Genomic DNA, 19,974 nt, shown 5'->3' on the forward strand with positions numbered 1-19,974 from the left:
AAAAACTAAAACCTTTATTTATTCATTAATAACATCATCATGACTGTTTAAGTAAGAAGAAAAAAAATTGTAAAATTATAGTATGAAAATGTTAAAGCCTGGTAGTCATTAAAAAAAGTTTTACAAATAAATTAAGATGTAATACAGTTTTGTTTTTCCACGTTTCTTTTTCACTCAATAGTTTTCCTTTAATTCATATTTTCTCCTGTGGACACTGAACCAAGCTGACAGAACCTCCACACACCTGTAGTAACACCTGTAGTAACACCTGTAGTAACACCTGTAGTAACACCTGTAGCAACACCTGTAGTAACACCTGTAGCAACACCTGTAGCAACACCTGTAGCAACACCTGTAGCAACACCTGTAGCAACACCTGTAGCAACACCTGTAGCAACACCTGTAGTAACACCTGTAGCAACACGTGTAGTAATACCTGTAGTAATACCTGTAGTAATATACTGTATGTAGTAATATCTGTAGTAACATGTGTAGTAATACCTGTAGTAATATACAGTATGTAGTAATATCTGTAGGGGACTTCACAGTTTAATTCCACTGCTTTCAGGTATGACAAGCTGCCGTTGGACTTCAACACGCCCTTCATTCTCAGCATGGACAACTTTCCTCAGCCCCCCAACAGTGCCGCCCCCCTCTGCATGGCAGCCAATCGGACGGCGTCCTCCACCCTGGCCTCTCTGTCCCGCTACTTCCTGCACCGGCGCTGGGTGTGGGCGGTGCAGAGCAGCCAGGGGCCCGCTGTGGCCCTGCAGGCAGTCTCCCACATCCTGTCCATGCTGTCTGAGTGAGTTCACTAAGAGACCCATGGAGTCTAGACTGGGATAAACCCACACCAGAACCATTAATGCAGTTAGTGCTGTTCTCACACACACACCATTTAATGCACGTTTCTTTGCATAAGTAGTTTTCATGGGTGTTACCGTCATGTGATGAAAACGTTATGTCAGAAGCACAGACTCACTGAAACATGTTGGTGTTCAGGACGGACCTGTTTGCATCTGAAACTGTTATTTAACCTGTCAAAGGCTTCAGTGCCAACCTGTTTTCACTTGGTTATTCAATTATATTAAATATTAAAGTTTGATGTCTTTCTGGGAGAAGCTTTTAAAAGGTGCTGAGCACTCAAAGGTTCATTTGACATTATGCAATAACCCCCCGCCCCCCATGTGTATAATATGGATGAGCTGCAACAAAATGAAATACTGTAAAATTCAAAGTCGGCCGCGTTTCAGCCCAGAGTCGGCCGCGTTTCAGCCCAGAGTCGGCCGCGTTTCAGCCCAGAGTCGGCCGCGTTTCAGCCCAGAGTCGGCCGCGTTTCAGCCCAGAGTCGGCCGCGTTTCAGCCCAGAGTCGGCCGCGTTTCAGCCCAGAGTCGGCCGCGTTTCAGCCCAGAGTCGGCCGCGTTTCAGCCCAGAGTCGGCCGCGTTTCAGCCCAGAGTCGGCCGCGTTTCAGCCCAGAGTCTGCCGCGTTTCAGCCCAGAGTCTGCCGCGTTTCAGCCCAGAGTCGGCCGCGTTTCAGCCCAGAGTCGGCCGCGTTTCAGCCCAGAGTCGGCCGCGTTTCAGCCCAGAGTCGGCCGCGTTTCAGCCCAGAGTCGGCCGCGTTTCAGCCCAGAGTCGGCCGCGTTTCAGCCCAGAGTCGGCCGCGTTTCAGCCCAGAGTCGGCCGCGTTTCAGCCCAGAGTCGGCCGCGTTTCAGCCCAGAGTCGGCCGCGTTTCAGCCCAGAGTCGGCCGCGTGTCAGCGTTGTGCTTCATGTGGGGTAACTGTGTGCCTGTCCTGGTTCCTGTGTAGGATCCGCCTGTCGGAGGGGTTCCACTTTGCTGCCAGTGGGGAGGGAATAGTGAACATGGTGATCGAGCTGCCGATGCAGGTGAGGCCCCTCACATGTCTTCACTTCCAGTCTATTAATTTAATGTTTGAAATGAATGGCCTTGTTTTCCTGAAGCGTTGCTCGTGTGGTTCATGTGTGGACACTGACTTCCTGTCTCCTCTAGGGGGCATCTGGGGGCGTGGCCAGAGAGAGCCAGTCGTGTCTGGTGCAGTACATCCTGTTTCCACCTCACTCCATGTTGACTAAGGACAGGTGTGTGGGGTCTGACCAGCTCTGACAGACCAGACGTGTGTTGAGCTGCCCTCTCTCAGCTATGTATTTGTACATATTCCTATTTTTGCTACAGTGTCCCTAAAAAGTAAATGAATTGCACACAAACATCAGCTGATCAGGACAAACATGGAACCCCAGTACTGATTTGAGAATAACAGACGTGTTACTTGTAGTGAGGCTCTGTGGATATCAACACGTTTTAACTTTGAATACTGCCTGATGATGCTGAGGTGCATCCGTCTACTGGGGGGGGGTCGTTCTTGTTCCTGCAGTTTTCACCTTAGTCGTTTGGTAAAGTTGTGCCACAAAGGCAGCGACATTGTGTTTTAAGATCATTTACATATTTGTAGAGAAAATGTGCAACATGAGCTGTTAAGAAAAGTAAAGACAACGAAGTGTTGAACGTTGGTTCTTTCTGTAGTGAAGGAGGTCAGAGGTCATCACCTCACAGGCTCCCTGACATTAACTCTTATTCGACTAGAACACGTCTGATGGGCTGTAACGGCCTCGTGTTCTCTGCTAGTTTCTCCACGGACGATGACAACGACACGGAGGTGGAGGCGGTGGACGTGGACTCGGAGCTGAACCTGGTGACGGAGTGCTGGGTGGAGCCTCAGTGTGGGACGGTGACGGACTGCACGGAGCAGCACGGACACCTCCAGGGCCTCCAGTACCAGCAGATCCCTCAGGCAGTGTGTAGAGACAACACTCTCTTCACTGGGGTGTCCTGACTCGCTGTAAAGGACATTCTGACATCTCTCTGCAGATATTCCCCAAGGACCTGACCTGTATGTCCACCATGATGACCTTTGAGTACCTGAGTCAGCTGTGTCAGCATAAGGAGCAGGTTTTGTCTCTGCCCACTGGACTGAAACACCACACAGGTAAAAACAAGGGTTTGATGTCACCGTTAGTTCAAATCCTGAAAAGCAGCAGGGTTTAAAGGGTTTAAAGTAATGGGGGTTCACCGTGTGAGTCACACATAGAGGTTATTGTACTTTGGTACTTCAGTAAATACAGTATATATTACAGTGGTACGTCTACTTAATTGGTTCAGGAAGAACTTACCTAAGTAGAAAATTTCGTAGTCGAGACACATTTTCCATACAAATGCCCTAATCCGTTCCAAGCCCCCAAAATTCAGACATAAATGTTTTATAAAGCATAAAAATGCATCTAAACATGTAACAAATACATGTTACGACTAGATTATTACACAATAAATGAGAGTTGTGTATAACGTAAAAAACAAAGAATAAAGAATAATAATGATGGTCCTTTACCTTTTAACTGCTGTCCTCATTGTTTTTTGCCCTCTTTGGTTCATGCCCTCTTGCCCCCCCATGAACAACAGAGTGAATTCCAGTCCTCCTTCTGAACTTCTCCAACCACCCACGCGACGCCTTAAACTCCTTAAACTTCCTTTTGTTTTAATAACGTGGTGATTGTAGATGCATTACGGCCATATTCTTTGGTGAGATCAACCAAACGCATCCCTTTTTCAGGCTTTTCTATCATCTCTTGATTTGTTTGTACGGACAAAAAAACTCTTTTCTTCGTCTTTTCTTTTCCTCTTTTCTCCGTCACTTTCTTGGGGTCCATAGTGAATACTCTAAAAGTTAAAATATTTACGTAAAACTATCAGAACACCTCAGGGGTCGAGGGGTGAATGACGAGGACGCTGCATAGACACCTATCTAGCTCCACACAGAGGTCCCTCTGAGCCAATGGGATGCCAGGATGCTAGGTAACAGCCAATGGCAGAGCAGCTATGAGAATGTTGCGTTCAGGAACCTGTGGGAGCTGTGAGTATCAGCCCAAACTGTATTTTTACCTTTTATTATCCTGAAATGTCTTTCGTAACTAGAGGTAATATTTTCCCGTTGAGGTGTTCGTAGCTTGGACATTTAGCTTGTAGAGACGTTTGTAAGTAGAGGAACCGCTGCAGCTCCCTTCAGACCTGTTTTCAGTGGTCTGTAGTTTGTGTGCAGTGGAGCAGCTGAAACACTTCCTGCCCAGCAGCCTCTGGTGGTTGATGGGTCAGAATCCCATTCTTTAGTCCTCTGGGGGCTACAGGATGTCCTGAGGTTCTCTAGTGTCAGGAGGGGGGGTCTGAGAGCTGTAGAAATATTCTGCTCTTCTGTAAAGGCTGGGTAAAACCTGGGGGAATGACCCCTGAACAGAGAACAGGGTCACTGCTCACCAGAGGACTGGGGGGTCTGTCCACAGGAGAAGCCCTGGGGGGTGAGGAGAGTGTCTCCACGGTCCCGTTCCAGTTTGACCTCATCCAGCTGCTCCCTCGCTGCCAGCAGGTGGAGCTGTTCTTCCTCACCTTCAGCACAGGTACCCCCCCACACCCCCACCGTCACCGTTCACCACAGAGGTGTAGGGGGGCAGTCAGGAACACGTGTGTGTGTGTGTGTGTGTTTCAGTGGAGAGCGAGGCCCCCCCCCAGAGCCCCCCCTGCCTGCCCAATGAGCTGCTGCTCAGCCTGTTCCACAGCAGCCTGGAGCAGGAGCTGAGCGACAGGGAGATCCCCCTGGGGGGCCCCGAACACCAGGCCTTCATGCACCACATCCTGGAGCGCGAGCGGGACGGCCACGCCCCCCCCTTCTGCCTGCCCCTCATTAAAGGTCTGGACCTGTCTCTCCTCTCTGGTTGTTGTAGCTGGGGGGGGACACATGTCACTTCATTAATGATGTGGGGGGGACACGTGTCTGACCTGCTGGTCTGTGTTTGTCAGAGGAGCCACTGAAGCTCCAGGACCGGCCCCCCACCACCACCACGTTCCACAGCAGCTGCACCGACGTGACGGGGTCCACCAGCACCCTGCAGGTAAACTGCCCCCCAAGGAGAAAGGGTGGGGCCCAAACAGCATCCATTCATCTTAGTCCCGCTCCTCCACCAGTTCACCTCTAGGGTGGACCAGTTCACCTCTAGGGTGGACCGGTTCACCTCTAGGGTGGACCGGTTCACCTCTAGGGTGGACCGGTTCACCTCTAGGGTGGACCGGTTCACCTCTAGGGTGGACCGGTTCACCTCTAGGGTGGACCGGTTCACCTCTAGGGTGGACCGGTACACCTCTAGGGTGGACCGGTTCACCTCTAGGGTGGACCGGTTCACCTCTAGGGTGGACCAGTTCACCTCTAGGGTGGACCGGTCCACCCTAGAGGTGGACCAGTTCACCTCTAGGGTGGACCGGTCCACCCTAGAGGTGGACCGGTTCACCTCTAGGGTGGACCGGTTCACCTCTAGGGTGGACCGGTTCACCTCTAGGGTGGACCGGTTCACCTCTAGGGTGGACCGGTTCACCTCTAGGGTGGACCGGTACACCTCTAGGGTGAACCGGTTCACCTCTAGGGTGAACCGGTTCACCTCTAGGGTGGACCGGTTCACCTCTAGGGTGAACCGGTTCACCTCTAGGGTGGACCGGTTCACCTCTAGGGTGGACCGGTTCACCTCTAGGGTGGGATCAATACCTTTGTATCGATTTGATCAGCGTATCAGAATGTAAATAATCTCCTACAGTTTATGATGGAAGTCAGGTCTGGGATTAAAGTCAGTTTTTACTTTAATCTGAGAACATAAACCTGGTTTTATTTCTAATCTAATGTCTAATCCTGTCATGTAAATCACTAACACACATGTATATACTGTATATTGCATAGACATGTATGAACATGTCATCTATATCTGTTTTGCTTTATTGAACCCTGCAAGGACCAATGATCATAAACTATTTCCTATAATCTATGGCTACAATATAACAAACAGGAATGAACACGTATAATTAGATTATAGTCAGTTTCATTCAAAAACTACAGGAAACATCAAAGCGCTGTTTTCTGACAGCAGGCAGGTATTCCTGGTGTTCTAGTGTGGTGATGATGACGGTGATGAAGACATCCTTTCCATGTGAATGGTAGTTCTTGTTGGTGGTTACATCCGTGTCAGTCGTTCATGGTATCTGCTCTGAGGATGTTGATAGAGAAGTCCAGAGAAGGCCAGAGGGAGCTGCATTGTGTTTTTGTAGATCTGGAGAAAGCTGATGACAGGGTGTCCAGAGAGGAACTGTGGTATTGTATGAGGAAGTCTGGAGTGGCAGAGAAGTATGTTAGAGCGGTGCAGGACATGTATGAGGACTGTAAGACAGTGGTGAGGTGTGTGTAGGTGTGACAGAGGAGTTCAAGGTGGAGGTGGGACTGCATCAGGGATCAGCTCTGAGCCCCTTCTTGTTGCTATGGTGATGGACAGGCTGACAGACCAGGTTAGACAGGAATGTCCATGGACTATGATGTTTGCAGATGACATTGTGATCTGCAGTGAGAGCAGGGAACAGGTGGAGGAGAAGCTAGAGAGGTGGAGGTTTGTCCTGGAAAGGAGAGGAATGAAGGTTAGCCGCAGTAAGACAGAGTACATGTGTGTGAATGAGAGGGACCCAAGTGGAATAGTGAGGTTACAGGGAGAAGAGATCAAGAAGGTGGAGGATTTGAAGTACTTAGGGTCAACAGTCCAGAGCAATGGAGAGTGTGGAAAAGAGGTGAAGAAGCGTGTCCAGGCAGGATGGAACGGGTGGAGGAAAGTGTCAGGTGTGATGTGTGATAGAAGAGTTTCAGCTACAATGAAAGGAAAGGTGTACAAAACTGTGGTGAGACCAGAGATGTTGTTTGGTCTAGAGACAGTGTCCCTGAGGAAAAGACAGGAGACAGAGCTGGAGGTAGCAGAGATGAAGATGCTGAGGTTCTCTCTGGGAGTGACCAGGATGGATAGGATCAGGAATGAGTCCATCAGAGGGACAGCACATGTTAGAGGTTCTGGAGATAAAGTCAGAGAGGCCAGACTGAGATGGTTTGGACATGTCCAGAGGAGAGATAGTGAATATATTGGTAGAAGGATGCTGAGTTCTGAACTACCAGGCAGGAGGCCTAGAGGAAGACCAAAGAGGAGGTTTATGGATGTAGTGAAAGAGGACATGAAGGTAGTTGGTGTGAGAGAAGAGGATGAGAAGACAGGGTTAGATGGAGGACACTGATTGGCTGTGGAGACCCTGAAGGGAAAAGCCCAGAGGAGGAGGAGAACTGGTGAACGGTGAACACCAGTGTGAACTGTTTCCTGCAGAGCTTCAGTAATGCTGACCTGGGGGATGAGGGCCCCCCCCTGGGGGAGAGGAGCCCCCCCACACCACAGTGGAGGTGCTACGTGAAGTCCGCCAGCGCCCAGCAGATCTTCCTCACCTTCCTCCCCGCCTCCTTCTCAGGTAGGACCCTGTTCCTGTGGGGGGGGGCACAGCCTCCTCCTGTTGGAGGGGGGGGGGGTGCACAGCCTTCCTCTCACTGTGTTGTGTTCCAGACGTGCTTCTGCTGATGGACCCCCAGGCCCTCAGTGCCATCAGCCCCCAGGAGGACCCCACCCTGACCCCCAGCATCAAGTCCCAGGCCGACTCCCTGCCCGGCTCCCCCGAGGGCCCGGACCGGGGGCCCGGCCCCCTCAGCCTAAGCGGCCGGCGCCCCGCTGCCAGATCCTCCCAGTCTGGAGACCAGACCGGCTCCAGCGGCTCCCTGGACCTGGACCCCCCCAGCTGGGACCTCAGAGCAACCAGGACCCCGCCCTCAGGTGGGTGTTCCCCTCGGGGCCACGCCCAGCTCCGCCCATGTCACACACACCTGTGGGACACACCCCCTGTTGTGGTTTTCCAGACGCGGGGGACAGGGAGGGGGTCCAGTTTGCCGAACCCCCCAGGAGCGTCAGCAGGCAGGGCTCGTGTGACGGCCCCCCCCTGAGGTGTCCGGTCTACGTCTACAGCTGCTCCCTGGAGCACCTGAAGGAGCAGCTGGTGCACCCCGGCTCCAGACGCCCCCCCAGGGACGTCTTCCTCAGGTACGGGGGTTAAGGGCCGGGGTCTCATTCCTCTCATGTGTCACTCAGGGGCATCGGTACTGCCCCCAGTGGATCCAGCCCCCCCACAGGGGGGCAGAATGACATCAGTATATTCCAACGCAAACTGGTGTGAAAATGTGACCTCTGACCTCTGACATCACTGCCATGACACAAAGCAGGAATGCTGACTCATCAGTCTGAGTGACCTTTGGTCACCTGACCAGTGTAGACGTGTCAGAGAGCATTCTGGGAGCTCATCTGGCTGCATTCCATCCCTCCTCAAAGCGCTGACGTGCTGTCAGTGTTGGTGTGTTTGGTGAAAACGCTGCAGGTCGGCTGGAGGTCGGACCACAGAGGAGCTCTCAATCCGACGGAGAAGTGATCCGACGCGAAAAGTACTGACTGGGTTGTTTCCCTCAGAGCATAGAGCAAACAACGAGTAACGAGCAGCGAACAAATACACAACCATGATGCTAGAACAAACTGGTGCTACATCCTCCACCTAGAACCGCTGGAGTAAGCTCGTGGTTTCATTCCCCACAGGGCGTAGTCCTGTACGGAGTCCCAGGACCCCCCATGATGCTAGAACAAATGTGTCACCCCCCCCCACAGAGCAGAGGACAGCACCCACAAATGCTGTGTTTGAGCTGAAGCGTTCCAGTGAGCTCCGTCTCTTACCTCCACACCGTGGGCAGCAGAGCCCACGACCCAGGCAGCGTAGCGTCCGCCCCGCTGGGCGCCGCACGCGACCATCAGCGGAGTCCACATGGCGCCGGGAACCCTCCACCTTTATAGTTTGAACAAACCAGGCCTGCATGCGAGCAGGGGGGGAGGGGGGGGCATCTCACAGGCACCCCTCCGTTCGGTGGCACCAAACTGCTGAAAAAACAGGTTTCTCAGGCAGCGGGGGGAAGCCCTCACTACACCTGGGAATGCAGGTGTAGTGAGGGACACACACACACACACACCATACACACACCACTAACAGGACACACACACACACACACACACCACTAACAGGACACACACACACACACACACACACACACACACACACACACACACACACACACACCACTAACAGGACACACACACACACACCACTAACAGGACACACACACACACACCACTAACAGGACACACACACACACACCACTAACAGGACACACACACACACACACACACACACACACACACCACTAACAGGACACACACACACACACACACACACACCACTAACAGGACACACACACACACACACACACACACACACACACACACACACCACTAACAGGACACACACACACACACACACACACACACACACACACACCACTAACAGGACACACACACACACACACACACACACCACTAACAGGACACACACACACACACACACACACACACACACACACACACACACACACACACACACCACTAACAGGACACACACACACACACACACACACACACACCACTAACAGGACACACACACACACACACACACACACACACCACTAACAGGACACACACACACACACACACACACACACACCACTAACAGGACACACACACACACACACACACACTGTCCCACTGAGACTTTCCAGACCACCATGATGGACTGTCTGGTCTGGTCTGGACCAACATCCAGAATCCAGAGAGCTGCTCCCACCTGGAGATCCGTGTAACCCTGAGGGAATTCCACTGTGACCTTCAGACATTGTAGGCTGGTGGGGGGGGGGGGTAGAATGAAAATAGACTGTAGAGTTAATACTTTATTTCCTCTCTACAGTTAATTTGAAGTCATTATTAAACACGAAGTGAACAAACAACTGTTAGTGGTTTAGTTTTCCAGTGTTTCTGACGGGGTGCACCATGGTCCATGGTGTGGAGAGTGAACGCACACGTGTTGATGGACGAACACGTTTGTCACTAAACCTGTTGACCAGTGGTTTTGTCCACGCGTCCCCCCAGGTCCCTGTCTCAGGACCGCAGCAGCTCGTCCTCCTGGACGGACCTCCTGTCCCAGCCCCACAAACACAAGGAGCTGGCCTCCTACTGCAGCCTGCTGCAGGAGCACTACCACCAGAGCTACGTCACAGGTACTCACCAGGAGCAGCACCAGCAGCACCATGATGGAGTGATGTATTCAGAGCTCCAGGTCAGGACAGGGGGGGTTCACGAGCAATCAGACACCAGACAGGAACGCCTTGTGGGGCTCTGTCATTAATGGAGGTTCAGGTGTGTGTGTACAGCTAGTCCTCAACTTCCAAACATTCCACTTAGGGACATTCGTAGATACGAACAAAGGTGTCACCGTATCATACTATCATCCTGCAATTCCTTTTTCTGCCACAACCCCCACAGGGGCAGCACTGCTAAGTTCACACAGCTCCAACACTCCAACACTTGTTTGTATGTTGTGGACGAACAATTCAAGTTAGGAACAACCTCTCAGAACCATTTGTGTTTGTATGTTGAGGACTACCTGTACAATTCTTTAAACACCACGAAGTGGTCCGTGTCCATGAAACCAACCAGGTTAACGTGAACCTGAACCCGTGGGTTCCTCTCTCCGCGGTGCCCAGGCGTGTACCGCGGCCTGCAGCAGGCCTACAGCATCAGCTCCCAGGACGTCCTGATGGCCATGGACTGCTGTGAGGAGTCCCTGCAGGAGATCGACGTCACGTCCTTCCTCTACACCCTCTGTGGACACATCCGAGGCTTCAGGGAGCACGGAGAGGCTTCAGGACGGGTCCGGAGGAATCTCAGGCGCCCCCCAACATTCATCCTTGGAGAGGCTGAGGAGGACCAACCAGACAAGACTGTCCTGCCCTCCTCATCCAGGTACCTGTGTGGCTGTTCATCTCTCCACTTGTTGTGGCCCTCGGGTCCTGTTTCGGGTCCTTGTAGCCCCCCAGTGATCAGTGTGGTCTTTTCAGAACCGGTGTTGACCTGGACGAGGCCAGTGAGGCTGAGCCCAGAGTGGCGTCTCCTGCTCCAGTGGCTGGTGATGAACCGAAGGCCCTCAGGGGCCCAGAGTTCCCCCTGTCCCTGCTGCAGACACAGCCCAGGTGTGAAGTCTGTCCAGACCTGCATAAAATCATACAGGTAACGCAGCTCTCCCTGCTCACTGTGATGTGTTGTGTTGTTAGTCACCACCTTGTCACACAGGGGTCCTGTCTGTTGTGTTGTGTTGTGTTGTTAGTCACCACCTTGTCAGACAGGGGTCCTGTCTGATGTGTTGTGTTGTTAGTCACCACCTTGTCACACAGGGGTCCTGTCTGTTGTGTTGTGTTGTTAGTCACCACCTTGTCACACAGGGGTCCTGTCTGATGTGTTGTGTTGTTAGTCACCACCTTGTCAGACAGGGGTCCTGTCTGTTGTGTTGTGTTGTTAGTCACCACCTTGTCACACAGGGGTCCTGTCTGTTGTGTTGTGTTGTGTTGTTAGTCACCACCTTGTCACACAGGGGTCCTGTCTGTTGTGTTGTGTTGTTAGTCACCACCTTGTCACACAGGGGTCCTGTCTGATGTGTTGTGTTGTGTTGTTAGTCACCACCTTGTCACACAGGGGTCCTGTCTGTTGTGTTGTGTTGTTAGTCACCACCTTGTCACACAGGGGTCCTGTCTGTTGTGTTGTGTTGTGTTGTTAGTCACCACCTTGTCACACAGGGGTCCTGTCTGTTGTGTTGTGTTGTTAGTCACCACCTTGTCACACAGGGGTCCTGTCTGATGTGTTGTGTTGTGTTGTTAGTCACCACCTTGTCACACAGGGGTCCTGTCTGTTGTGTTGTGTTGTTAGTCACCACCTTGTCACACAGGGGTCCTGTCTGATGTGTTGTGTTGTGTTGTTAGTCACCACCTTGTCACACAGGGGTCCTGTCTGTTGTGTTGTGTTGTGTTGTTAGTCACCACCTTGTCACACAGGGGTCCTGTCTGATGTGTTGTGTTGTGTTGTTAGTCACCACCTTGTCACACAGGGGTCCTGTCTGATGTGTTGTGTTGTGTTGTTAGTCACCACCTAGTCACACAGGGGTCCTGTCAGCCTGTCTGATGTGTTGTCACCAACAGGATAAGTTCCTGGACATCCTGTCTCAGTATTTCCAGACGGTTCCCTCCAACCCACATTACTTTTTCTACTGCCCCTCGTCCTCCAAAGGCAAGGTGAGCTGCAGCTGTTTCTGTAACTACACCCCCACAGGTGACCAGCAGGTGATGTATGGAGGGTGTGTCAGGTGACTGCCTGGAGGACCAATCCAGCTGCAGTAGTTTTTGCTGACGCAGCGCGTCTGTCTCCTCAGGACGAGTCGGAGGACAGCGACACGGGGGCGAGACCCAACGACCAGCTGGTGTCCGACGCAGAGCCGGCCACTGAGGACGGTACGAACCAGTCCGACCAATGAGGCGTCACCACGCCTGTTCCTGACGGCGGTGCGGTGACGTGTTCTATCCGTGTGAACAGAGGGCCTGCTGGGCTGCTACCTGGGGGTGGACAGCGACACTGACGTGGTGGTGGAGTACGAGGAGCGTCCAGGCAGCGGGGGGGACGACCTGTCCCTGTCCGACTCCAACACGGTCAACCAGGACCAGGACTCCTTCAGCATCCTGGAGGGCGTGTCCCCGCTGGGCCACGGGAGGCCGCAGCTGGACATGCCCCCGCTGTTCCTTCACGTCACGTGTTCCATCAACATGAAGAGCTGCCACGGCTCCACCCCCATCCAGACCCTGCCCACCTGCCTGGGTGGGTGTGTCACGTTAACTACCCAGAAAAACATCAGATCTGATCCAGTTTATCTCAGTGTTCCATCGTTACCATGGAGACCATTCAGTTTTTCAGCCTTTTCATTGGTTGTTACTGCAGGTGAGATCATTTCCTGTCTGGAGAGCGCTGAGGCTTTACCGTCTGTAGACCTCAATGAGCTGTCAGTCACCCTGGACCTGTTCGTCCTCACTCTGCCTCTGGAGATAGAAGTCATGGCTGACTTCCATCACAACAGGTGAGACATGATGCAGTGGGCTTTAAAGACGACGGGATTGTCCCAGATTATTTGTGACATGACGTCAGGAGGCAGCAGAAGATCTGAATTAAGGTGTTGGTAATTCAGATCAGTAAAATATATTAACTGGGTAAGGACTCAGAGTCCCCCTCCCACTGCAAACATGAGGTCAGACAAACACACCTGAAACACCGTTAGACGCTCTGAGGTCAGAGGTCGTCTGTAGGAGCTGCTGCTGACGTTAGTCCACATCTCTGGATCAGTTCTTCTGACAGACAGCTGGTCTGTTTCTGTTGTCCTCCTCCAACACAGGAAGTGTCTGAATGTGTGAACATGAGATGTTCAGTGTGTCTGAGCCAACGCTGCAAAGCTCTGCAGCAACGTGAACAGACTGGATGGAGGAGACTCTGCTGGCGGTTCCACTGGTGTGTTGGTGGTTATCAGTAGAGCTTGAGACGTGTCCAGGACCTGTGGGACTCTACCGTTGGTCTCAAAAAGCGTTTCAATTAAAGGGAGTTTGGTGATGTCAGCTGGAGCAGAGGTCATGAAGTTCGGACAAACGTCATCTAAAGTGCAGATGGAGGGTGGTTGTTGGAGGGTTCCATCAGAATAGAGTCTCAGACAGTCTGAGGTACAGTAAGTCTGTTGAAGGGTAGGATGTGTTCTCCTGGTGGTCATTCAGCACAGACCCACACATTAGCTCAGCTAGCACTGGTTAATGTCACACACCTGTGATGTCACACACCTGTCCCCTGCAGGTACACGTCAGAGAGCAGCGTGTCCCTGACCCGCTCCCCAGCTCAGCCCTCCTCCTACCGCTCTGACGAGGAGCTGCTGCCGGCGCTGGACGTCCTGAGGGCCCCCGGTGTGGACGGGTCAGTGCTGCTGGTAATCTGTTAGTGATGACCTGGTCAGGTCCCCTGTTAATCTCCCTCTCTCCTGTCAGATTAAGTGGGGATTCCTTATCCAGGCTCCCAGTCCCTCACAAGTTAGCGATTTTAGCTACAATGGATGAGGTGAGTCGTGTTTTACTAAATATGAGCCATGCAAGTTTCAAATATGATCCTCATGCAGAAGCTCCGTTATACCAGTCACCGATCATGTTCATGGATTATCTGATTCAGGGAACGATTCACACGATTGATTTTAATGCTTCCATTAGACGGTAAAGTTTGACTCGAGGAGACTGAAGTCCTCCTTGTGCCTCCTTTAATATTCACGACATTCGTTGTGGTTCTGCTCTGCTTCAGATCCGCTGGCTGCTGGAGGATGAGATGGTCTCTACGTTGCGTCACTCGTGGGTCATCAGCGTAGCGACCCTGCAGAAGGTGGTGGATCACGTCCTGCGCTCCAGCGGCCGACCCAACTGTCACTGTGAAGACGTCCCTCTGCAGTTTGTGTTCGGGCCGGAGCAGTCTCTGGAGAAGTTCAAGGAGGCAAAGACACGCATGAAACCACTGCTTTAGCTCCATACAATGCTCATTTAAATACTACCTACACATCTGATCTACATTCATGTCTTCCTTTGCTGGCTTTGTTATATTCTATATAGAGGAAGAAAGAGAATACAGAGCGAGTCTCTTATCCGTCTGCTCTGTCAGGCTCACCTTTAATTACTTTTACTTCGTAAACCCGTGTCTTGTCTAGTTTAATCCTTTTTTGAACAATATAATGAACATATGAACAGTTTCTGATAACATTTTGTGGATCAATGAGATGAAAACAGAATTGGTGATGCTGCTGATCGCTCTGGTTTTAATGGCAGTGGCTTTAGTGAAGCTGAAGCTCAGAGAATGTACATGAGAACACATACAGTACTCAAGTACAAGTGATGCTTTACATTATGTTCATGTAAATATAATGAATGTTTTCACTGATGACTAGCACTGAGTTGTCTCTAATGGTGTGTCTGATGTCTGACCTGCAGGAGTTTCGTAGGATGTCTTTCGCTGGCTTTGTGCTGAATGGAGAAGAGGACAGCTTCTACTACATGTCCCTGAGCAGACACCACCCCCAGAGGATCCACGCCTCTAAGAGGCTGTCTGAGATGACAGCGGGGCCCCCACACCTCACCAACCCCTGCAGCACTGCAGTGAAGGGGGAGGAGGTGTTGCTGGACTGTGAAGCGGAGGCTCAGCTGACGGATCATGAGGTGCTGTGTCATCAGATGATGTGTGAGAGTCAATGATTAGATGGAAAAATGATTTAACAGAAATACGTACAGACAACCCCCCTGGACCTGCCGCCTTATCGTGGTGGGGGGAGTTTGAGTGCTGAATGATCCCAGGAGCTATGCTTTATGCTCCTGCTGGGGTCCCCCTTGGCAAACAGGTCCTGGGTGACGGGCCAGACTAAGAGCAGTAACAAAGCCCCTATAGCAGTGGTTCTTAGCCTTGCTGGAGGTGCTGAACCCTCCTGGTTTCATGTGCTCACTCACCGAACCCATCTTTAGTAAGGGGGGAGCCGGAGCCTATCTCGGCGGCATAGGGCGCGAGGCGGGGGACACTCCGGGCACGACACCAGTGCACCGCGGAGCCACACACAAAAACATATAATCACTCACACACACACTCACTCCTACGGGCGATTTGGACCGGCCAATCAACCTGAAGCGCATGTTTCTGGAGGGGGGAGGAAGCCAGAGAACCCGGAGAGAACCCACGTAGACACGGGGAGAACATGCGAACTCCGCACAGAGTGGGACTCGACCCGGGTCCGCCGTGTTGTGAGGCGGCAGCGCTAACCGCTGCGCCTGTGCCGCCCACGTTCCGTTATACAGTACATGTACATTCAGGTTACACATACTCCTCTGACCACTTCCTTTTTTTTTTCCAACATATTTACTATGAATTAAAATATTAAGAAATCAATCAGATGACGTACCATCATGACAGGCAGAAATCCACTACGGAGTGCACAGAAACCCCTGTAGCACAGGTAGGCTAATGATGTAGCGTCACATGATCACCTGCAGCCAGTGATGGCTAAGGGGGGCGTGTCATCACCAATTGACACGATGAGTCAAACGTACACAGTGATTCGTGTTTGTTCGCGTGACCAGGGCCCCACCCTGGAGCCAGGCCTGGGGTTGGGGCTCGTATAGGAGCGCCTGGTGGCCGGGCCTCTGCCGATGGGGCCCGGCCTGGCTCAGCCCAAAAGGACTACTTGGGCCCAACCTCCGGTGGACTCACCACCCGCCGAGGACACCGTAGGGGACGGGTGCAGTGTGGATTGGGTGGCAGTCGTCAGCATGGGGCTCGACCACCCAATCCCCAGACAGAGTCTAGCTCTAGGGACATGGAATGTCACCTCGCTGGGGGGAAAGGAGCCAGAGCTTGTGAGGGAGGTTGAGAGGTACCGACTACGTGTGAGGCGGCGGGCTGGTGTGGTCTTGTTTGTGGCCCCACAGCTCAGCCGTCAGATGTTGGAGTTCACCCAGGTGAACCAGAGGGTCGCGTCCCTGCGCCTTCGCGTTGGGGACAGGTGTCTCACTGTCGTTTCGGCCTACGGGCCAATCAGGAGTGAGGAATACCTGGCCTTTTTGGAGTCCCTGGGAGGGGTACTGGATAATGCTCCGACTGGGGACTCCATTGTTCTCCTTGGGGACTTCAACGCTCACGTGGGCAATGACAGTAAGACCTGGAGGGGGGTGATTGGGATGAAAGGCCTCCCCGATCTGAACACGAGTGGTGTTCTGTTATTGGACTTCTGTGTTACACGAACACCTTGTTCATCCATAGGGATGTCCATAAGTGCACATGGCACCAGGGCACCCTAGGCTGGAGGTCGATGACCCACTTCGTTGTTGTATCATCAGACCTCCAACCGTGTGTTGGACACTCAGGTGAAGAGAGGGGCAGAGCTGTCAACCGATCACCACCTGGTGGTGAGTTGGATCCGCTGGAGTCTGTTGGATCTCCTCAATGCCACAAAGGAAGCAGAGCCTGAGGTTCCAGAGGGGGACTCATCCATCACCCAAGCTGAAGTCACCGAGGTGGTCACCAAACTCCTTGGTGGCAAAGCAGCGGGGGTGGATGAGATTCTCCCAGAGTGCCTCAAGTCTCTGGATGTGCAGGGACTGTCATGGTGGACACGTCTCTGTAACATCGCGTGGCAGTCGGAGACAGAACCTCTGGATTGGCAGACCGGGGCGGTGGTCCCTCTTTTCAAAAAGGGGGACCGGAGGGTGTGTTCCAACTATAGGGGGTCACACACAGCCTCCCGGGGTAAGTCTATTCCAGAGTACTGGAGAGGAGGATTAGACCGATAGTCGAACCGGATCAGGAGGAACAAGGTGGTTTTCGTCCTGAGGGTTCATGGGAGTTTGCCCAACCAGTCCACATGTGTTTTGTGGATCTGGAGAAGGCATTCGATCCTGTCCCTCGTGGTATCTTGTGGGCAGTGCTTCAGGAGTATGGGGTCCTGGGCCCTTTGCTGAGGGCTGTCTGGTCCCTGTATGACCGAAGCCAGAGCATTGGTTCGCATTGCCGGCAGTAAGTCAGACCTGTTCCAGGTGCATGTTGGACTCCAGCAGGGCTGTCCTCTATCACCGGTTCTGTTCATCTCTATGGACAGAATTTCTAGGTGCAGCCAGGATCCGGAGGGAGTCCTGTTTGGGGACCAAAGGACTTCATCTCTGCTTTTTGCAGACGATGTTGTCCTGTTGGCCCTCATCAAACCTGGACCTTCAGCTGCACTGGGACGGTTTGCAGCCGAGTGTGACACGAGTGGGATGAGGATCAGCACCTCTAAATCCGAGGCCATGGTTCTCGACCAGAAAAGGGTGGTGTGCCCTCTTCACTTTGGAGGAGAGTCCTTGCCCCAAGTGGAGGAGTTTAAGTATCTTGGGGTCTTGTTCAGGAGTGAGGGAAGGATGGAACGTGAGATTGACAGACGGATCGGTGCAGCTTCTGCAGTGATGTGGTCGTTGTAGGTCTGTGGTGGTGAAGAAGGAGCTGAGTCGTTAGACGAAGCTCTGGATTTACCAGTCAATCTACGTTCCTACTCTCATCTATGGTCAGGAGCTTTGGGTCATGACCCAAAGGACAAGATCCCGGATACAAGCGGCTGAAATGAGTTTCCTCCAAAGCGTGGGGGGCACACCCTTAGAGATAGGGTGAGGAGCTCAGTCACCAGGGAGGAGCTCGGAGTAGAGCCGCTGCTCCTCCCCCTCGAGAGGACCCAGCTGCGGTGGCTCGGACATCTGTTCAGGATGCCTCCTGGACGCCTCCCTGGGGAGGTGTTCCGGGCATGTCCTACCGGGAGGAGATCTCGGGGAAGACCTAGGGACTATGGCGGGACTATGTCTCTCGGCTGATCCGGGAACGCCTCTGGCTCCCCCTGGAGGAGCTGGAGGTGGTTTCTGGGGAGAGGGAAGTATGGGCATCCCTGCTGAGACTGTTGCCCCGGCGACACGGCCTCGGATAAGAGGTTGAAGATGGACGGATATACAGGCAAATGTTTGTGTTCTCTAACATCCCAGCTGGAAGCTCTTTAGAGATCTGTCATTCAACTTTGGGACATGAACTGTCCTGCCTGGTCTCTGATTGGTTTGTGCTTCTTGCCTTGGTGGATTATGATTGGTTGAGTGAAGGCATGAGGGGTAACAAATGGTTAAGTGTCTGAAATTCATCTGCAATACAAATTATATGAATTTTAAAGTGTGTGTGTGTGTGTGTGTGTGTGTGTGTGTGTGTGTGTGTGTGTGTGTTTTAACCTGCAGCCTGAAGACAGGACGTCCCTCAGCACCACTGCTGACAGTCCTGGTGATGCACATGTAGAATCCAGCGACACGGTGAGACAGGAGGACGAGGACTCTGTGTCCCAGAGTCGGTCCGTCCCAGTGGGGGACAGGGGTCAGCCCAGTAACACCCAGGGACCGCCTGAACCCTGCACAGAACCGGCCTCACCCCCCAAAACGCCGTCCAGTGCCAGTCTGGCAGAATCGTTGCAGTCGGCGTCTCAGAGTGAGTCGTTCAGTTGTGTTGGGGCAGACTGGTGGTGTGGGTGTGGAGCTACTGGGAACACTGGTGTGTCTTGTTTATCACAGACTATGGCAAACTGAGGCCCAGTCGCGTCCAGAGCGTGGTCTCCAGCCAGGGCAGTCTGGACTCAGACATGCAGGGTAAGAGCTGCTCCTGGGGGGGGTGAGGTCAGTGTTGAGTCCTCTGACCTGGTGCCTTGTCCTTTGGCGATGCTGCAGGTTACGACGGGGGCAGCAGCGACTCTGAGTGTGAGAGCCCCTCCCTGGACGAACAGGAGTGCCAGCTGCCCCTGATGCCCGACTTCTGGCTGATAGTGAAGATCCAGCAGGACAGAGTGAAGGTCTACTCCCATTCCAGGTCCAGCAGACTCCCCTGAACCCCACAGAACCCCACAGAACCCCACAGAACCCCACAGGACCCCACAGAACACCACAGAACACCATAGGACCCCACAGAACCCCACAGAACCCCACAGCCTGTGTGTTCAGCACTGTCCAGAGGATGTTGTTCTGTCCTTGTTCCATCAGTGCACGCTGAGGTCTTGGTTTGCAGTGACTCTGGGACTCTCGTTCCGTCTCACTGTTTGCTCACCTTAGTTTCCATCAGCTGAACTTGAGTGGCATCTGATTTTTAAGAGAGGATTTAATGTGACGTCAGTCCACCGTCAACAGCTTCAGCTCTTCTAGGGAGGTGTTCTACAGGGTTCACCAGGGTAGTTATGGGAGGTTTTGCCCATTTTGTCAGAAGTGCACTTGTGAAATCAGACACTGTCATTGGATGTGAAGGCCTGGCCCCCCTTCTGCGCTCTGACTCACCGTAGAGCCGTTCCGGTTCTGGTTCAGACTGCCTGCAGGTCAGTCAGGTTGTTCAGAGCCAAACGTCCTGGTCCAGGTTTCTATGGACCTCGCTTCATGAACAGGGGTGGAATCATGTGGAAACAGGGAGGGGCTATCTCCAAACTACTCCCATAATACTGGGAGGATGAATTG

The 19,974-nt window shown here is 52.7% G+C and overlaps 1 protein-coding gene across 7 annotated transcripts in view; it reads left to right on the forward strand.

The window, feature by feature from the left end:
• The window catches only part of szt2 (SZT2 subunit of KICSTOR complex), a 76,290-nt gene that overhangs the window by 15,249 nt on the left and 41,067 nt on the right, over positions 1-19,974 (forward strand). For 6 of the 7 annotated variants that reach the window (XR_011036666.1, XM_068318448.1, XM_068318450.1 and 3 more), the window contains exons 16-40: positions 569-805; positions 1,810-1,888; positions 2,013-2,101; positions 2,646-2,814; positions 2,889-3,006; positions 4,352-4,465; positions 4,555-4,755; positions 4,866-4,957; positions 7,241-7,379; positions 7,472-7,735; positions 7,819-7,999; positions 9,977-10,104; positions 10,591-10,849; positions 10,945-11,113; positions 12,076-12,168; positions 12,306-12,384; positions 12,467-12,745; positions 12,866-13,001; positions 13,760-13,876; positions 13,948-14,017; positions 14,252-14,437; positions 14,929-15,153; positions 18,724-18,967; positions 19,051-19,125; positions 19,204-19,342. Coding sequence is in view for 6 of the 7 variants with exons in the window: in XM_068318448.1 (XP_068174549.1) it covers positions 569-805; positions 1,810-1,888; positions 2,013-2,101; positions 2,646-2,814; positions 2,889-3,006; positions 4,352-4,465; positions 4,555-4,755; positions 4,866-4,957; positions 7,241-7,379; positions 7,472-7,735; positions 7,819-7,999; positions 9,977-10,104; positions 10,591-10,849; positions 10,945-11,113; positions 12,076-12,168; positions 12,306-12,384; positions 12,467-12,745; positions 12,866-13,001; positions 13,760-13,876; positions 13,948-14,017; positions 14,252-14,437; positions 14,929-15,153; positions 18,724-18,967; positions 19,051-19,125; positions 19,204-19,342 (3,882 nt within the window). In the remaining variant the exon portion in view is untranslated. The remainder of the gene's footprint in view (positions 1-568; positions 806-1,809; positions 1,889-2,012; positions 2,102-2,645; positions 2,815-2,888; positions 3,007-4,351; positions 4,466-4,554; positions 4,756-4,865; positions 4,958-7,240; positions 7,380-7,471; positions 7,736-7,818; positions 8,000-9,976; positions 10,105-10,590; positions 10,850-10,944; positions 11,114-12,075; positions 12,169-12,305; positions 12,385-12,466; positions 12,746-12,865; positions 13,002-13,759; positions 13,877-13,947; positions 14,018-14,251; positions 14,438-14,928; positions 15,154-18,723; positions 18,968-19,050; positions 19,126-19,203; positions 19,343-19,974) is intronic. The other variant, XM_068318452.1, reaches the window with a different exon arrangement.

This window comes from Antennarius striatus, chromosome 7 (assembly GCF_040054535.1).
Source record: "Antennarius striatus isolate MH-2024 chromosome 7, ASM4005453v1, whole genome shotgun sequence".
NCBI lineage: Eukaryota > Metazoa > Chordata > Actinopteri > Lophiiformes > Antennariidae > Antennarius > Antennarius striatus.